General features: G+C 42.8%; 2 protein-coding genes across 13 annotated transcripts in view; one reads left to right on the top strand and one right to left on the bottom strand.

Annotated features, from left to right (window-relative positions):
• Window positions 1-1,205: 1,205 nt before the first annotated feature.
• Window positions 1,206-4,045, top strand: SNU13 (small nuclear ribonucleoprotein 13). Its single transcript, XM_084809996.1, has 3 exons — window positions 1,206-1,325; window positions 2,319-2,439; window positions 3,251-4,045. Exons 1-3 carry the CDS (start codon window positions 1,323-1,325, stop codon window positions 3,511-3,513), a joined length of 387 nt encoding a protein of 128 aa, XP_084666122.1. The 5' UTR covers window positions 1,206-1,322; the 3' UTR covers window positions 3,514-4,045.
• Window positions 4,046-6,374: 2,329 nt separating this feature from the next.
• XRCC6 (X-ray repair cross complementing 6) overlaps window positions 6,375-19,395 on the bottom strand; it is a 22,922-nt gene continuing 9,901 nt past the window's right edge. For all 12 annotated transcript variants that reach the window (XM_084809991.1, XM_084809993.1, XM_084809989.1 and 9 more), the window contains 9 exons: window positions 17,522-17,776; window positions 15,494-15,677; window positions 15,041-15,227; window positions 14,343-14,511; window positions 12,659-12,820; window positions 10,026-10,155; window positions 8,774-8,874; window positions 7,388-7,501; window positions 6,375-6,822 (listed from right to left, as the gene is read on the bottom strand). In XM_084809991.1, coding sequence (XP_084666117.1) covers window positions 6,626-6,822; window positions 7,388-7,501; window positions 8,774-8,874; window positions 10,026-10,155; window positions 12,659-12,820; window positions 14,343-14,511; window positions 15,041-15,227; window positions 15,494-15,677; window positions 17,522-17,776 — 1,499 coding nt within the window. In that variant the 3' untranslated portion in view covers window positions 6,375-6,625. The remainder of the gene's footprint in view (window positions 6,823-7,387; window positions 7,502-8,773; window positions 8,875-10,025; window positions 10,156-12,658; window positions 12,821-14,342; window positions 14,512-15,040; window positions 15,228-15,493; window positions 15,678-17,521; window positions 17,777-19,395) is intronic.

Here is a 19,395-nt window from a genome sequence, read left to right as displayed (position 1 = left end):
AGGCTGCGATCCTGTGCACGCTTGCGCGGGAATAAGTCCCATTTAACTCAGTAGAACTTAGTTCTGAGTAGGCATACTTAGGAGTGCACTGTAAAAGGGATTTTGCTGTTTAGTGTTGCTTTTTTGTATGTGGTAAGCCGCTTTGATATGGGGGGTGGGAGTGGAAAGCAAGGTATAAATTGTTAAATACATAACCATGCGCCAGAAACAAGGCATGATGTGCAGCGTGGGTTTACTCAGAAAGCTCGTTGAGTTCAGTGCAATTTATTCTGTAATAAGACCTGAAGCCTTAAGCTACAACCGAAATTGATTTGCTTATATGTTTTGCTTATAATTTTGTACTTTAAAAATCTCGTATTTTATTGTTCGCTGCCTTGAAGGCCATTTGTAGTGGAAAGGCGGGATATAAATTTGATAAATAAATCCTCTGCACGGGTGGGAGCAAGTCCCATCGAACTCAGTGAGACTTACGAGCAAATATGCACAGAACTGCGGTGTCAAAGGGCCAGTGATTGTGCTACCTGTATTTTTGTGCACCCATTTTCAGACACGTAGAGTTGGCACGTTTTCGGGCAGAGATCCTGTGCTTTTAACGACTGCAGACATTTAACAGGTGAAGCTATTCCCGGTAAGCAGATGCAGTACTGAGGAAAGCTACATCTGTTTAATTTCTACCCATCTCGCAGCTGTTAGCGGCACAGGAGGAGCCCTGGCAAATTTAAAACAAAAACTAGGCTGTGTCTAGCAAAACACCTGCTGAGCGCGCAACACAAAAGCCTGGAGAAGGACACAATGGAAGCGGGTTCTGCACCAGAGAATGGCCGGCTGGATGTGCAAAGGTTGATTTGGGTATGGAATAGGGGGATGAACCTTGGAGCGGCCAAGCGGCAGTGGGGCAGCGATCAGGTACTGCATGCGCCAGAGCACAAATTTTGTGCTCTTCCTTCTGCCCGGAATGACTTAACAGCCCGATCTTATTATGCACGTTTATTAGGAAGTAAGTCCCACTGAGTCCAGTGGGGTTTACTCCCAAGTAAGTGTGCACAACAAGACTTCCTGTATTTTACGTCTAACCCGGTTACTGCGATGAGTTTCCCTTTGCAATCAGCCAAAGCTAGAGGTCGCAATTGGGAGATCTTTAAAGTGAAGGTCTGAGGGAAATCATTTCTTTCCTGCCTGTCGTGCCTATCGTCACTTCCAGTCACGCGTTTTTCTTGCGTTTCCGAATCCCAGCATTTTTTAGTTTCTTCCTCAGTGAAGCTTTCGGGCCGAGAGGATCGCTCTAGAGTAAAACGCTCGAGTGATCATTCTGTTTCGCAGATATGGTGAGTGGCAGCAAGTCAAGGTATTACTGGAAAGCACGTTGCCTCCGTTTTCTCTCTGTTCAGGCTTAACTCTAGATGGGAATGCCTAAGTGGCTATACCACACGGGGGGGGGGGTGCGAGGGGGTTGTAACTCATGGAGATTAATAGAGGAACGCTCTGAAAGTGGACAGAGGCTTACCTAGCGTGGCCTATTCCTTTCTACATGGGTGCTAATGAAGCATGGTCCCTACCACGTGCTAAGCAAGGAATTCCTAGCCTGGTCCATACAGCATTTTTAAGTTGGTGTGTTTTTATACTCTGTTGGACTAACTACTCTTATTAACATGTAGGTCTCAATTGCAAGCACTCCACGTGCTCGTACCATCAGGGTTTCTTTGACTTCATTTCTTTGCATCACTCCCTCCAAAAAAGTTGGGATGAAATCCATAAGAAGGCTGTTCTAGACTTGCACCAACCGAATGACATATGTTAGGCCAAGTGTCCAAAGTTGGCCCAAGGTCAACCAGTTAGTGTCATGGCTGATCGGGTGTTTAAACTCAGGCTACCTTGGTTCCAAGGCTAATTATTCCTTGTACCATGGAGCCATGTTGAGATATAAAGTGATATTCAGCCACCTTTTAGTAAAGGAAAAGCTTGATTTTTACTGAGTGCTTATTGAAAATGTCTTGCTTCCTGTAAATCAGTTCAAACCCATCACTTAAGAGTAGAAAAATGTTCATATGTATAGGTGTGCTCTACTGAATGTAGTCTCGCTTGGTGTGGAACTAGCATATTATCAACATGTTAAAAGTTGTGATAAAGGATGTTGGAAGAGAAGAGATTCTTTTTTCCCGAAGTGTTTGGTAAAGTGGCTTTTGAACTATTAACGAGAAGGGATCTCACAAATATAAGTTTTAGTGATGGAGAGACAATCTTGCAGCTTTAAGATAGCTGGAATAGCAAACACTTGAAAATTTGTTTCCAGCATCTTAATTCTTGGTTTCTTTCTATAGAGCGAGGCAGAAGTAAATCCTAAAGCTTATCCACTTGCTGATGCTCAGCTAACCAAGACACTGCTGGATCTTGTACAGCAGTCCTGTAACTACAAACAGTTACGTAAAGGGGCCAATGAAGGTGAGATCTGGTTGAACTTGTACCAAAAATATTACTATTCCTGTAGTGTATTAGGTTTTTATTGACTCCTGTAGATGAAGTATTTAGTACTTTACCTAACTCTACTTTAACACCCATAGGTATCCTGTGGTTGCCTTGGCCTTAGTGATAATTTGCTGATTTCAGTCCAAACATGCTAATCCCTCTTCACATTTGCAGAACTGAAATAGTGGGCAAGAAACAAGGGGATGGATCCAACACTGGCTGTCCACTGGCAAAACAGAAGCCACTGTTGAACCAATTTCCTGTACCCTTTGTGCTCCTCCCAAATCTGCTCTCATTTAAGCTCTCTATTCTAGTCTGCTCTGACAAGCTGAATATCTGGCTTGAGATAGTTTTGTAGCCCTTTATACAAAATATTGGTAAGATTTGCAAAACTGTTTTGGTTGTACAGGGCTGTTTAGAATTTTAGGGGGCTCAGATGCACTTAAGGCTGCTGGTACAAATTTGGCATGCAAGGTGTTAATTGCAAATACCGCTATTTGAGAAGTCTGCAGTTCTAACATTCTAGTGGACACATGCAGGTCTTGGAGTGCAGTTTTTTTAGGGGGATCCCAGGCATGTCATTCTACCTTGCCAAGTAATTAAACTTATCAGTGTCATTAGTTTCTGTAGAAGCCTGGTAATTATCTAAGAGATGAGGTATAGGAAAACGTTTCCATTGGATCTGCTAACTTGATGATGCTGAAACTAGCTGCTAGTTTGATTTTACTAAGTACCCTAGTAGTCTGAGGAAATGGGCATGTAGTAATTGTACTGTTTTTTTTCCCAGCCACTAAAACCTTGAACAGAGGAATTGCTGAATTCATTGTAATGGCTGCAGATGCGGAGCCCCTTGAGATCATCCTTCACCTCCCACTACTTTGTGAGGACAAGAATGTGCCCTATGTGTTTGTGCGCTCCAAGCAGGCCCTGGGCCGGGCATGTGGTGTTTCGCGGCCTGTAATTGCCTGTTCCATTACTATCAAAGAAGGCTCACAGCTGAAGCCTCAAATTCAGTCTGTCCAACAAGTCATCGAGAGACTATTGGTCTAAATCTGACCATTCGTACTAAACAAAAGTAACTCAAGGAGAAAATTAATGTTTAGCGTATATCAATTTTTTTTGTTTTAAGTCTTGTCCTTTGTACAGGTTTGGCTTCTATTAGGTTTTTGTTATCTGCCGGATCAGTCTCTTCCATCTGCCTCTCTGTCGGTCTTGTGCTTTAGACTTCTAACAAGAGAGTGCTCAGTCATTACTTTTTTCCTTCTGATACAAAACTCTCTACAGTGTGATTTAATTAGTCTACCCCTTTTTGGCAATAAATCAGCTTCATTTGGAGATGAATTTGGGTTCTAGTAATTACAAAGCATATAATGTTCCAGCCAATATGAGGTTGGCTTACTGAAACCGCTTTAATCTATTGCATCCCATGTATGTATGGAGACTTAAGTGTAGAACCAGGCCAAATTCCTAGTACTGACACAGCTTGATATAACAGTGTAAGAGGGCAGATGAAATCTATGTTGCCAAGTGGCTTTAATTTTTTAAAAAATTACAAATATATATTGTGCGTGATCCCTAACTTATCTGATTTATTTATTTATTTATTGCATTTATATCCCGCCTTTTTTCCTCTTGCAAGGAACCCAAGGCGGCTTACATGATCCTCCTCCTCTCCCTTTTATCCTCACAACAACAACCCTGTGAGGTGGGTTGGGCTAAGAGTCTGTGACTGGCCCAAAGTCACCCAGTGAGCTTCCATGGCTGAGTGGGGACTAGAACCCAGATCTCTGGGCTCCCAGTCCAACACTCTAGCCACTACGCCACACTGGCTCTCGCTAATTGGTAGCTATTAATGTTCACATTTTCAATATATTACACAGCAAGAGGGAAGTAGAATACTTCATCAATCACCTGGTGGCCTGGATAAATTGCTCTTCATGAAGATAAAATACAGTGCTACCTGTGACCTAATAGTTTTTCTCAAATTGGGACATGGGATTGTTTCAGGTGGGCTGTGCCTGTAGCCAGCTGCTACCAACTCACCCTTCCATCCCAGAAAGCTCAATATGTCAAGTATGTGCTGGCTGGCTTTCTCAGCTCTTATCTCACTGCTACATCTGCACCATAAGGATAGAGAAAATAAAGAAGGGGAGGCAGAGTGAGTAGCCAGAGCTACAATCAAGGATCCTAATGATCGTGGAGTGCCTGCAAGCCCTGGTTGCCTCTGTCTCCTCCTACTGGCCTAGATGGAAGAGGGACACTGCCAGCAACAGCAGCCCCAGTCCAGCAACCAATATGGAGTAAGACAAGCCATGATCCATTACCACCATCTACTGTTAGCTGGGAGTTCACACCTTCAGTACCACCTGCCTCTCCCTAGCCAAGCTGGTTATTATCTGATCCACATCTAGGCTTAATTTAGGGAAACTTTTTGCCCTTTCGAATGGTACTGATTAGTTGCTGTAGGCTCACACGCACACACAATGTGTTTACAACCTATTAAATTTTATGCACTCTAGACTATGCCAGTTTTAAATGTTGTAATAAGTACAACCTGCTGCAATTATTATGTTGGTTAGATTGCAATAAAATGGCCCTTGCAGCAGTCCATCCTAAAGGAAATCAACCCTGAGTGCTCATTGGAAGGACAGATACTGAAGCTGAAATATTTTGGCCACCTAATGCGAAGAGAAAACTCCCTGGAAAAGACCCTGATGCTGGGAAAGACTGAAGGCCAAAGGAGAAGGGGACGGCAGAGGATGAGATGGCTAGATAGCATCACGGATGCAATGAATATGAACTTGAGCACGCTCCGGGAGAGAGCGCAGGACAGGAAGGCCTGGCGTGCTATGGTCCATGGGGTCACGAAGAGTCGGACACGACTGAACAACAACAACAACCCTGTTGCATTTGTGGGTTCCTAATCAACAGCTGGTTGGCCACTGTGTGAACAGAATGCTGAACTAGATGGACCCTTGGTCTGATCCAGCATGGCTGCTCTTATGTTCTTATCCCTAAATGGCAGGATTACAATAGAGCTATGCTTTAAATAAGCTACATTTTCATTTGAAAGCAGAAAGCAAGCTGTAGGTTAATTCCAGATTAAGGAAAGCATCTTGCATTTTTAAAGCACATTTAGTTGATTTAGTTTTAAAAGCACATTTAGTTGCTAGTTTAGGGAGATACTTTTTTCTTTTGAATTGCTTAGTATTTATTTTTTTAAAATACTTTCTCAAGGGCAGAGTCCCTTTCCTTTACTATGAATTCATATTGCATGAACAATAACACTTAACAGCAGAACAAAAGTAACTTGTTTCTGATATTCAACATTATATACTTGTGTGACCATACATCTCAAATCAAGGGAGGGCGCATTCCTATGGCCGCTAGTCAGCGGCTAAACGGCCATAGGATATGTCCGTTTCTGGGAACCAGCCTCCCCCCGCCCCATCCTCCATGCTGCCTCACAGGCAGCTCGGAACAGCTCCACGCTTGGGAGAGGAGCGCGAAGCGGTGAAAATGGTGGGTTCCAGGGTGGGGGAGGCGGAAATGACAGTACAACACATCCTACGTGTTGCCTGACAGCCACTTCCCCTGCTCCGCCTTTCCTCAGCTAGACAGCCAAAATCAGCTGTCTAGCCACAAATGTAGGGCAGCTGAAATGTGGAGGGGACAATCCCCTCCGTGCTTCTACCCTGCATTGGATAGGCAGTTGCTTCCAAGTTTGGAGGTGGCCACACATCCCCATAGGATTGCACCCTAAGATTCAAGTTACCAGGAGATCACTGAAGCTCAAGTGCTAAGTCCCATAAAGCTATGCACCTCTTCCAATGGGCAGACTACTTTTCCAAAATGGTACACTGTATATTGTAATGTTACATTTGAAACAGCAGGAAGACAAAGCAGACACAGACGTTTAAAACAAGTTCATTTATTGAAAGCAAAGTCACATAAGTTTTCATTATTAAATCTAGAACCAGAAGTCAGGAGAATGAGGCCTTTTTCTGTCAATAAACCCTCATTCTCACCAGGTTCTTCAACCTCTTAAGGGGAAAAAAAAACACTTTATAATTACAAAGATACTGCATCTGTTTTCCTTTGTCAAAAGGACATACAGGGAATGGATGAGGAGCCTGAGCAGTTGGGAGTGTCCGCATGGAACTCAGAGTTTCCTGAAATGTTCAGTCACCACATCTAGAAGTTCCTGCTTTTTTCCACCTCCTGTCAGCTTATAGATCCTGCACACCTCCTTCAGGACTGGCACAGTAAGTTTACCCAAAGTGCCTTTTTGAACATGATTCCTCAGCTCCTCCTCGGAGATTTCTATCTTGGCTTTCTTTTCTGGTTGTTCAGAACCATCTACAGGAAAGAGATTTTTGGGTTGTTTACTGCCCATGTCTTACTATCACTGAAATCTTACAGCCTTCCCAAAATGACAAGATACCCCAAAAAGCGGTCCAATCACTGTTTTGTTATTAAAAGTTACAGTCATCTATTGCCTGGTGGCCTGGATAAATTGCTCTTCATGAAGATAAAATGCAGCACTAGCCATGGCATTGTCCCAATGTGTTAAATGACAAGCATTTAATAGCTTGGCTAGCTGAATTTCATTAAATTTCCAAACTAAGTGTTTTGATCCATCATGACTTCTCCTTCAGGAGGCAGATGGGCCAGGAGCCAAGGTAATCCAACCACATTCTGGTGTGGAATCAGCAGAAAAAGACAAGCAGGCTATCAGATACCTACCTGTCCTTTTCTGTTCTTGACTGTACACCAGAATGTGGTTGGATTACCATAGGTCCTGGCTGATCTGCCTTCTGAAGGAGAAGTTATACTTGGATACTACAAAATTATGTTTGGAAGTTTCCAAAAACAGCAAATGAAATTAGGAGTTGCAGCTACCTCTCTGTACTCACAATCTCACCTTGTTTCCGCTTTGTAACTTTACCATCTGCGTCATAGCCTGGTGGGTAAACCAGTTGTTTGAACTCCTCCACAAGACTACCCAGTCTGCAATCTATCACCTCAATCTTGGGCACTGGAGAATAAAAACAAATTTGTATATCACAGATGAGAGACTAGCTAAGGACTTGCATTCAAATATACAGAAATAGTTCTACAAAGGAAAATCCATGTACAAAAATACTTAGAGCTTTACAGCAAGGCAATCCAAGATGATACCTATTGTTTTGAATGCAAAGAAACTAGCTTTTATTGAAAAATACTAATTACTGAAGCATAATTGGTAAAAGGAAGTATCTTAGACATTAAACCACTTTATACAGGGAAGCAAAAAGCTAGACAATCCTGCCAATGCCAAATTGCTCCATATTTATTGCCTCAGACTTCACTAACTAGTAACCAGTTATGACAAGGCAGAAATGCTAGACAGGAAGAAGCAGGTATCCTTGGCTAATCTGAAATAATTGAGATCCCCAGAATACTGAAAGAAAATGGCTAAGGAAAGCTTCACCACTGCCACTACGAACTCATGAGAGAACAGGAGGTCCTGAGTGGCTAGTCTGTTTTGTGGACAAAAGGATCCCCTGGGCCCTTTTAAAAAGATCCAAGCAGCTGGCAGGATTCCTTTAGCCCCCCCCCCCTTTTATTTCAACGCTGAACAAGAGGCTTCAGTCTACAGCTTTTAATCCATTACTTCACAGGGTCATACAGATGCAAATTCTCAGTGACTCTCAGTCTACAAAGGAATGCCTTCAGGAAGTGGGGCGACCCTCTCTCTTGTGAGACTAATGAGCGCAGCTTCTCACACAAGGCCAATCGGGTAGACCGTCTAAGTTCCACCCCTGCCTTCTCTCTCTTTGCCCCTGGCAACTATTAGATCAGACTCTCCAAACCCGCCCCCCTCCTTCTGTTCACTGTCTCTCACAGGGGTGTGTGAAGAGAAACCCTCAGCCAGCTGGGCATTTGTAACCTGAGGAGCAGGCCTACTCATATCTGGACTAGCCTGGGAAAACACCTCCCCCATGTCTGGTGGTTCTCCTTCAGAATCTGAACTACTATCCCACTCCCTCTGCTCAGAAACAACCCTGACATCAACAAATCAGCATCTCAGGGGTAAAAAAAAAAATAGACTGAATTTCAGCTTTCAGATAAATGTAAAAGTCCCCATTTCCATTTTTGGGCAGTGTTTAATTGCAATTCACAAGTGACTCATTTCATTTAACTCTAAAATCATAGGTTTTAAAAACAAGCCATTATTTATAGAGTTTCCAAACATTTCTGAATAGTAGGGAAACATTTCAAAGACAACAACAACAGAAAAAAGCCATCTCCACTACATTATTCTTACTTGTCAAATCCTCAGCCTTTTCAGGTTCCATCAGGTCCAGTGCCAAAGCCTCCAGATTCATATAGTGCTGCTGTAGAACTGGATTCTCAAAACTCTCACTCCTGTTGAAACCCAGGTGGAAAATGCCAAGGATGTAAGCATTATCCAGAAATGGAGACAGCGCCATCACATTCCAAACATGAACAACCTCGGATTAAACATTTGTACCATTTCACTAAAGAACATTTTTTTCTTCAGGCTTTTGACCAGATGTACATGCAAACAGAAAAAAAGTAGAATACAACCTTTCATGCTCTCCTATCACTTTTGTTCCTTTCTGTTTCACTATGACTCATGCATCAAGATAGAAAGAACTAAGATTTTACAATGGTCTTTATTAAATAATTTCCAACACTTTTACTCAAATACTGGTTAATCTTTGAAACACAGCTGCATGTAGAATAAGGTGGAATAACTCTTACAACAAAGTACTGGCACTATCATTCTATTTGAGCATAACAAGTAGTTCTGTAAAGTAGTATTGCTGCACAATAGTCCTGTGCTCTGCAAGTTATAGCCTTTGAGTCAATCTTGCACTGTCAACTTCATAGTTCAATTAGCATCTCCAGAAGACACTCCTTGTTTTGTCATGTTTGAAGTGGCCCTCAAGTCTTCACTAAAGACTTGAGGGCCACTTCAAACATGACAAAATTCCACAACTATTATTGCACTTACATGTTTGTGCGCTTGGACGCTGCAGCCAGTCATAGCTTCCCAAAATTCCACAACTATTATTGCACTTACATGTTTGTGCGCTTGGATGCTGCAGCCAGTCATAGCTTCCCAGTGAAAGTAACTTCGGTTTTGTGCTGTCCATATCAGAATTTTATCAAATTTGAAGCAGTTCTTATTCATTATAGATGTTTTTAATATACATAATCTATGGTTAATGCCTAGGTTTTACTAAAATTTCAATTTGTTTATCATAACTATACTTCAGTTGTAGTACCTAAGTCTAGGGATATGGGGATTTTTGGTCCATATTAAAACGGAATTCACAGAAAACTGCGCTAATTGAGATGTCAAGCTCAGTCCAAGCTTAATAAGTTTTGGATTATGTATTGTAACTGGGATAACAATGACTGAATACTGCAGAAGTATTACAGGAGATACTAAGATGTTCAGTGTTGGTGTCTCTCTGGAGTCCCCAGAGGGGTTGTCCAAGAATGATTTGGCAAGTACATGCACATTAATTTTGCGTCCTTTTGCTCACCTGTACTTGAACCGAAGCTTTTGGACTATCTCTTTCATTTTGTTCACCTGTTCTTGATTAGCTGGCACCTTCTCTGTAAAGTCAATTTTCCGTTTGTCATCTGCATAAGGTAGGTAAATTAAGTGAAACCCTAAGTAGAGGGAGAGAAAAAATAAATGAGAATTTCTTGAAAGCACAAATGGAAACCCCATTCTGTCAATGTAAGCCCCAGATGCTCAGAACTCTGAAGAATAATCTTCAGGCCTAAACTCCCATTATCAAGAAGTTTGCCTCCACACATCAGAACGGACATGGTAACACTTGATTACTAACAAACTTGAAGTATCCACTCATTAATGAACTAACATTAGTGACAATGTTTGAGTGACAATGAGTGGGAATGCTTTTGAAGAGATTTTTAAATAGAATAGCTTGTAAGAAAAATGGCTGTAGAGAGATAATTAATATGGGAAAGTCATTAATAGAAACAGTCCAGAAAGAGAGTATGATATATTTAAATATATTTTATTAGAAACAACTCAGAAATAGGTAGACATCTTTAAACATGCATAGTCAGGGCACTAAGCAAAGAAGTAATAAAGAACAGACATATATATATGATAAAATGTATTTCACCCTGCATACCCCGGCCGTGGGCTTCCAGAATTTAGAAGTTACGAGAAAGTGATGTCAGATCCAGGTTTGCTTACAAGGAGATTTTATTGAGTACTTAGAGCACACAGGCATACCCCATCATTGGATCAGACAAAGGCTCTGAACAAAGAATTCCACTACAGGAGAGCTTTTATATCATACATGTGTTGCATGCATAGCAGTGAAATAATATGACAGGTGCAAGCATTAATCGTGTGTTGACGCTTATCTACAACTTTCTCAGCATAGCCTGGCAGCGCTTAATAACATACTTAGCAGAAACAAGACTATCATAACTTTCCCAGCACATACACCTGGTTATGTTTAAGATAAACGGAGCTTCACTTCTTCGGCTCATCCTAGGCCCTGAGAAGATAAATGGTGCCAGGCTCGTTAGCATGGAATGTGCTGAGGGGGGATTATATTGGCCTTTGACTCATCTTACAAGCTGAGAGGCCCACTCGCAAGGGTTTGCTACTACTAATGAACCAAAGCAGAGAGCATTATGGATCTCTAAGCCTCTCTAAAACTATTATTACCTTGCTTACAGGCCCAGGGCCCTACATACCCCACAGGCAATCAAGGAAACATGTCCTCCTTACTGTTGATAAGATTTATGGTTTACAGTGGCTAACTTGGATCTTTGCCTGGACACACACGCTGTTTTACTACATTCTGTCTTTCAAATAGTTGACACGTTTTCACTGTGACTGAATTTGAAAGAAATGCAGTATCAGAATAATTAACATTTAGTATTTGATACTGCAAATTTATACTGGAATACACACATCTGTTAGATATGTGGAATAAAAGATGCAGACTTTCTATGGCACGTCCTCCCCCTCTTCTCCACTGCAGCCCCCTGCACCTCCCCAGAATCTGCTTCTGACGGCCAGGGGACCCTCCCAAGTAGTATGGTACAGGGTATGGAAGTCTGAAGTGGAAGGGGGGAAATGGCATCCAGAGAACCACCTTGTACACTCAGAAGTGCTTTTCTGCTCACACAAGACACTTTTGAATCCAGCCCTACACGTCTGGTGGAACTGTCTTGAGGAGCTTAAACACTGGGATATAATGGTAAGGGTGATGCACAAGTTAGCAAATCATATACCCAGGGCACAATCCGATGGGTTGCGTCCTCAATGATCATAAGCCCGCACTCTGAGGCTTACAGTCATTCAACGCAGGGTGGGAGGAGTAGCAGAGGCTATCTTTGCTTCCTCCTGCTCTGTATTTTGTGCTAGACAGGTGTTTTTGCCCGTTTAGCTGGGGTGCCTTGGAGGGGGAGGGAAGAAGGCTGGAGAGGCCTCAGGATAGCTTCTATCCTGGCCTCTCCAGTTTCCCCTCCCCACCCACTGAAATACCCCCTTCTCTGAGACTGAGTTCCCAACCTCGGAAAGCAGCTGGTGTGGTTCTTTCTATGCTGGCTGCAGGGGGGGGGGGGGGGTCGGAGCTCTGATTCCCTCATCCGAGGTCAGAGTGCTGTCTCTGACCTCAGATTGGGGAATCCAAAATATCCTATTGCCCCTCAGATGCTGTTTAGGGGCCATAGGATTGCTCCTTCCAAATTGATCCCAAAATACTCTTGTACGCTACTGATTACGTAAGCGTAAGAAATGGGGTGATCTTAATAAATTTATTAGTAGCCAAAACAGCCTATACAATGCACAAGATACCAAATCAAAGAGTGACACTACTATTATGAGCTATGGAGAAAAACCTTTCTATGTACACTTCCTGATACTCATAGTGGTATAAACCAGCCTTCCCCAACCTCACACCCTCCAGATGTGTTGGACTACAGCAGCCGTCATCCCCAGCCAGCATGTCCAACTTGCCGGTTGTGATGATGGGAGTTGTAGTTTGGTACATCTGAAGGGCACCAGACTGGGGAAGGCTGGTATAAATCTCCATGCTTCAAATTAGACAGCAAAGAATATCTGACAAAGGTAGAACACCTCCAGTAAAATGCAAGACAGAAATGCAACTACTTCAATTACCTGAGGGAGAAATTTGCACATTCTGCTCATCCAGCTCTTCTTCCTGAGGGACAAGGGCTATAAATCTGGGAGGAGTGTTTCGGCGAGGGGTATATCTGCATATGGCCATTACACCTTTCTCCAAACACTTTGTTAGCAGAGCATTGAACAGTGTAGTGCTTCCTATAAGCAAAGTTCCATGTTAGTTAGATTGCATGATTCTGGTGCTTGAGATACTTCTTGGAAATCACTATAGCGAGCTTCTGCAATCAGGTATGTCTGTGGCTGGTTACCAGGATTTTCAAACAGATATAAGTCCTATTTTTAAATGTTCTTCCTTTCTGGGTGGTACTCCTCCTCCTCCCTTATACGCTCCTTTCAAATTACATTATCGTGGTAATCCGTACACCAGACCCATAAGGCAGCTCATACTGCCTTACATTTTACTAAAATGTATATACTGTGTTACACCCAAAGCAGCACACAACACTGCTTTGTGAGCTGGATCCAGTTCAGGTACATGCAATTGGACTGGTGGAAGTGGACTTCCCCACCCCTTCCTCCCAATGACAGCCCCTCCAGCCCCCTGGAGGAAGGGGCGATAGCTCAGTGGCAGAGCATCTGCGATGCATGCAGAAGATCCCAGGTTTAATCCTTGGCATCTCCAGATAGGGCAGGAAAAAACCCTGCCTGAAACTCTGGACAGCCACTGCCAGTGTCAACAGTACTGGTCTAAATGGACCAACGGTCGGACTCAGTATAAAGCAACTTCCTACGTTTCCCCCACAAAGGCTACACAGAGGGTGAGAGACCCTGCTAAATGGGGTGGACTGTCATATAGCGTGGAGGGGGGATCCTCCCAAATTGGGAGGCACCTTCCATGAGCAGAGCTCTGAACCTGCACCACAGCCCAGCCCCATTCAACAGAGTGCCTGACCCTCAGTGTAGTATTATCGGACTGGAGCAGCTGCTATGGGGAGGAGAAGGTTGGGAAGACCTCTTCCACCAGCCCTGATCCACACACGGAAAACTGGATCCAACCCACTAAAAATTCTACTAATTCTTCTAGAGCCAGTGTGATGTAGTGGCAAAAGTGTTGGACTGGGAGCTGGGAGATCCGGGTTCTAGTCCCCACTCAGCCATGGAAGCTCACTGGGTGACTTTGGGCCAGTCACAGACTCTCAACCCAACCCACCTCACAGGGTTGTTGTTGTGAGGATAAAATGGAGAGGAGGAGGATAATGTAAGCCTCCTTGGGTTCCTTGCAAGAGGAAAAAAGGCGGGGTATAAATGCAATCAATCAATCAGACTTCTCAGCAGCAATTGAGACCACAAACTACCAAGTCCTTCTGAACTGGTTGAGATGGATGGAAGTTGAGGGAACTGTGGTTCCACATGATGTCAGACAGTACTGTGTGACATGCTCTGCCACATGGGATTTAAGTTGTGGGTACTACAAGGTTTCATCCAGTCTCTAATGCTTTATAACATCATGTGTAACTGCTAGGAGAGATTGTTTGGTAGTTTGGAATGTATCCAATTACAGTCTGAATCCTGCTCTGAACCCTGACAGGTATGGGTCCAAAAAATCCATTGGGGGATTTATTATTATCCCCCATTTTTACATTTGAGATCCTGGTCTGCACATTTAAATTATTTCACTATCAAAGCTATAAGGCAAACCATAATTCCCACATATGCGTACCACTAATCAAGGACTCATCAGGATAGATGAACTGGGCAGGCCTGATGTAATGATGTCGTTTCAGCATTATCAAGGGCTTGAAGCCAATCAGATATAAGCCTGGCAAATCAAATTTCTTTGCTTCTTCAGTCTCCTCTTTCTCCAGCACAATCTGACGGTTCCCATAGGTCTAAAAGGGGAAATGAGGAGAAGTAGGTACAAGAATTCCAGCAATAGCAGCCACAATCGCAAGTGAAGAGAAGTATGGGTCTAGTGCTTGAGAAAACACAATGATGCCTACAGGATTCAGTGTACTTCCCTCACCAAGAGCAATTACAACAAATAACTACTCCTGCAAATTCCAGTGTCTGACATAATATGGCCCAGCTGCTGTAGCTGAGTCATAATCTCTTGATCTATCTCCCTACCACAGTTAAACCAGCCCAGATCTCTGTTAAGAAAAAGCCAAGAAAATCAGTAAGTAAATCATCTTTGATATATAAATCGTATTAAAAGAAACCTTAGAGTCACAATGGGACAAGGCAAAAGAAGCAATTACTATGGCACATAGGGCTAGGTTATTAGGGTTTGTGAATCATGATGGGTATTAGGATGTTCCCACAAGGGTTCCTCAGATATTTAAATCGCCCTACCATTTCTCTGACATAGGAAGGGGCCGATGGGAGCAGATGAGAAAAGAAATACTCAAGATACATTACCTGAGCCCTCTTGGTATCACTAGGGAGAAGCAAACTACCGGTCTCCCGGTTAAAGGTTCGTGTTTTCGTTTTCACTGGCTCATTGGTTTCTCTGTAAAGTTTCACTGGAGCTTGCTTGGAAGCTTTCTGGACTAAGTTGAAAATGCCAACAGTAAGAGCCAGATCTTTCCCCAGATACAAGTTTAGCCTGCGTAGAATCAGTAAATACAGATTTGAGTTTTCTAAACCTTATGCTGCATTTCAATTTCCACTTTAAAAAAGATAAAAGCACATCAGAAGATTCTCATCACAAAAGAAACTTTCCTCAACTTATTATATACTACATTAACATGACTCTTCCCTATCCTCCACTAACAGCCCTCTCCAAGGAGAGGAGGGTTTTTATCCAATAGGTCTCCCGACCACCTTGCAAGAGGATGATAATGAGAATTTAAGAGTTTTCTTGATACTCACCTGACTAATACTCGTTTCCTTGTCTCCTTTGCTCGTACCTTTTTCATGAGGTCTTCTAACTTGCCGGACTCATCAAACTGGACTCCTAGGTCCTCATCCTCTGCTGTATTAATGATGTCCCTGTAGAACAAGGAGATATCAAATCCCCCAGGCTTCTTCAGGTGCATTAAGTCAAGGTAAATACCTAGAGTCAAAGCAGAATTGGAGGAAAATAAATGACCCATTTTCTATATTAGGATTTAGACATCATGTTGTTGTTCAGTCATGTCCGACTCTTCGTGACCCCATGGACCATGGCACGCCAGGCCTTCCTGTCCTGCGCTCGCTCCCGGAGTGTGCTCAAGTCCATATTCATTGCATCGGTGATGTTATCTAGCCATCTCATCCTCTGCCGTCCCCTTCTCCTTTTGCCTTCAGTCTTTCCCAGCATCAGGGTCTTTTCCAGACATAATTCCATCTATTTCTGATGTTCAGGCTTTGAATGCCTTTCACTTATGTAGCCAAAATGGGAGGTATCCACATTCCCAGGAGAACCCCAAGGTTTGCAGAAGTACAAAAAACTTTAGAAAAGGGCAGGGGAAAGCCCAAAACAGTCCACTGAGGACTGTGCATTCTCAGTGACCAAGTAATGCTGACTGAAGGGGGCGGGGGGGGGCAGAAAAGGAATGGGAATGGAGTGGAGTGGCTGCAATCTTGAGCAGGGAGCATACCACACTGCAACATTTTGTTATCAATTTCATTTATTTTATAGGTTTTCATTTTGCAAAAAAAGCTTAAATACTCCAGAACAAAGCACAGGGTTCAGGGGAAAGAGCATGAAGCAAGGAGTACAGAGTGCATATTGGCTCTTGGTAGTGGATTAAGATACAGAAACACAGTTAGTCTGCTGATAAGTTCAACCACCAATCTCCTCTGCACTGTATTACACAGCTTAATGGAAGTGGAGTGCATAAGCAAGAAAAGGAAAGTCCAGCCTTCTCTTATTCACACGCTCCTCTGGCTCCCTTCTTGAGTGGTTTCCTGACTGGATGAATCTGAGAGAGAAATGCAGACAGTAAAGACAATTCTCTCCGCGTACTCCTTTATCTCTATTTCTATCCCAGTTAGAAAAGCAAGAAAAGGTAACAGAGAAGCACATGCAAAAATATTATCTCCTTCCTTCCTTCTAGAGTAGTTTCAAGGAGCATGGGAGAAGAATAAGACAAGGACAAAGAATAAATGCAGACAAGAGAACCTAATTCATGACCACATGGCAGCTTTCCTGCTCCCAACTTGTTAATGTGGTACAAAACAGACTGCACAGAAAGAGTGCTAGGAAAAGGCAGGTATATCCCAATCCCCCACATGATAATCATACACCCAATAAAGAAGCCACTTAGTCAGACCATATACAGTTCCATTTTTGTACCTGTTGGCTGTGATAACCAGAAAAAGCTCAAGCACCTCACACATCTGGTTTGCAGGAAGCAGAAGCCCTGGAACAATAAGCTGGTGGCTCCAACTTTGGTGGGGCTGTGCATTCTGGGTTTCAGTCAGCACTCTAATGGAGCTAGGGTTCAGCACTTTGGCTAGCTCCTTTAGAGTTCTGGCTGGTTCTGTCTGAAACCCAGAATGGGTTTACCACCCTACCAAAATCACAAGCACCAGCCTCCACTGACCTTATCCCCAAAATCAGAGCCAACTGAGAGCCAGTGTAATCTAGTGATACAAGGACTGGAGCAACATGGGTTCAAATCCCCACTCAGCCATGAAGATGTTACAGGACGACCTTGGGCCAGTTACTATCTCTCAGTGTAATCTACCTCACAGGGAGAATTGTTGTGAGAATAAAAGAAGGTGGGGCTCTGAGCTCCTTGGAGGAAGGGTGGGATATAAATGTATGCCCTAAGATTACTCATAACAAATTGCACTGGGTCACCTGGGCGCCTGTTTTGCAAAGATGCAAATGAGCAAATACTGTTTGGTTCGCTGAAAGGAGGCATCATATTTATTCTATATTATGCTTCACCTTTCATTTGAAGTACTGACCTGTCTCTCGAAGGTCAGCAGCTTTTGTCCTAGCAAATTTGGCTTTCATGCTGTCTTGGCCATGAGGGTTATCTTCATTAGTGAACAGCATGATCCTCTTGTGGCTCATCTTGAGTCGAACATCACTGAAGAGATTGGAGCAAACCCAGAGCACCTCCCCTAATGAGTAGTCAGCACTATAGCCAAATGACTTGCGGAAGAGTGCTTTTCCCTGCTCTCCCTTGTACTGGGCCAGCTCTAACACTCGTTTTGCCCCTAGTGGTAAACAAGAACAAAAAAATAACCCAGAGGACTATGGTTCACTGTTCTTCCACAAAACAAAAGCGAACAAAAGAGTCAATGACTGCTATTCCAAGCCATGATAGGCGAACATTTGCAAATTGTTCAATAATTTGTCCACATTGTTTCTTGAGCAACTCACGCAAACAACCATTCAACACAGTGATTGTTTATGTCCACCAATAACTATCAGCTGTTCTTAGTTGCTAAATACATTTGGCTAAAAATTGAAAAATGCCTGAAATTAAAGTTTTGCTAAGTGAAATTTGGATGACATCAGAAATGAACAAAATAACTTACTTCAAAATTTGGTACAGAGGCTTATCCCCAAAACTTGGGGTGGGGGGAGGGGGGACATTTTGGAAGAAACAACAGGTACCTAAACTGGTAGTTGAATCTCATTTGTTACCATATAACATTTTTCTTATTGTTGCAATTAATTCTGAAGTTAAAATTTGTAATTACTAAATTGTATAAACTTGTATTTCTCCAATTCTTTAAAAGTCTGAGTTGTAGTTTGTCACGTGAACTTTTCTCATGCAGTTACCTGCAAAACATCATGCCATAATAAATAATGGATGTTTTCATATACAAAAACCCCCACTCTATTTTATGCAGAACTGCTCTAGTTTGACTAATGGCTCCATCATGCTTAGTTAGCCTAATGCCGGTTTCTTTGTGACTTCTAACATTAGCTAACTGGAATGGTTGTAAGAACCTTTTGCAGTGCAAGCTGCAAGCATCTGATTAAGGTTTTTAAAAGCCTTTCTCTCCTTGAATGTTCTGTTTGTTCAAAATTCCTTCAACATATCTCTCTCCAATTAACATTACTAAATATTTATAAAGCACCAACTACACATTAGGTACCATACAGAACACAAAACAGGATCTTGGACAAAGGGGCTTAAAGCCTGGCAAACATAAGGCTGGGTGGGGCCTTATGTGGCCCTCCAGTTCTTTTTGTCCTACAACTCCCAGCATCCCTCCCATTGGGCATGCTGGCTAGGGCTGATGGGAGTTTTAAGCCAAAATATCTGGAAGGCCAAAAGTTGCCCATGCCTGACACAAGATACAGTAGAGCGGAAAATGTGAACAGGGAAGGGTAACACTCTGGTTTTTAGACCAGGGGCCAGCAGAAAGTAGATCTCCAGATGCCTTGGATTTCAACTCCCAGCATCCCTGACCATTGACTATGCTGGCAAGGGCTTCTAGGAACTGAAGTAAAGCCCAAAATATCTGGAGATCTACCTTCTGCCCATCCCTGGTATAGACCAATTTAAATGATCCTACTAGCACAGTAATATAGGTTGCGAAACTAGCATGGTATAGGTTGTGAAACTCACTCAAGTGAAATCATTGTCAAACCACTGCAAAAAAACATATCCTGCTCAGGTCATCATGTTTAATGTGTCACAAAGATTCCATAAAGGGCTTGGTGACAGCATACTAGGTATTTTGCGAATACTAGGTGGTTTTGCTACCACGAAACTACTTCACCACAGTCTGAACTATAACACAGATCAGGTTACTCCCACACTACCAGAGCCAACTGAGCTGCCCATGGTTATCCAAGGAAGCTGTATCTTAAAGAAATA

This window comes from Heloderma suspectum, chromosome 7 (assembly GCF_057233095.1).
Source record: "Heloderma suspectum isolate Gila_16-S chromosome 7, 16-S_ref, whole genome shotgun sequence".
Classification (NCBI taxonomy): domain Eukaryota; kingdom Metazoa; phylum Chordata; class Lepidosauria; order Squamata; family Helodermatidae; genus Heloderma; species Heloderma suspectum.
This window is presented reverse-complemented; position numbering and strand designations above follow the sequence as displayed.

Coding starts and splice junctions, on each gene's coding strand:
- SNU13 (XM_084809996.1), top strand. Junction 2,440..3,250: donor ACGTAAAGGGGCCAATGAAG/GTGAGATCTGGT, acceptor TTTTTTTCCCAG/CCACTAAAACCTTGAACAGA.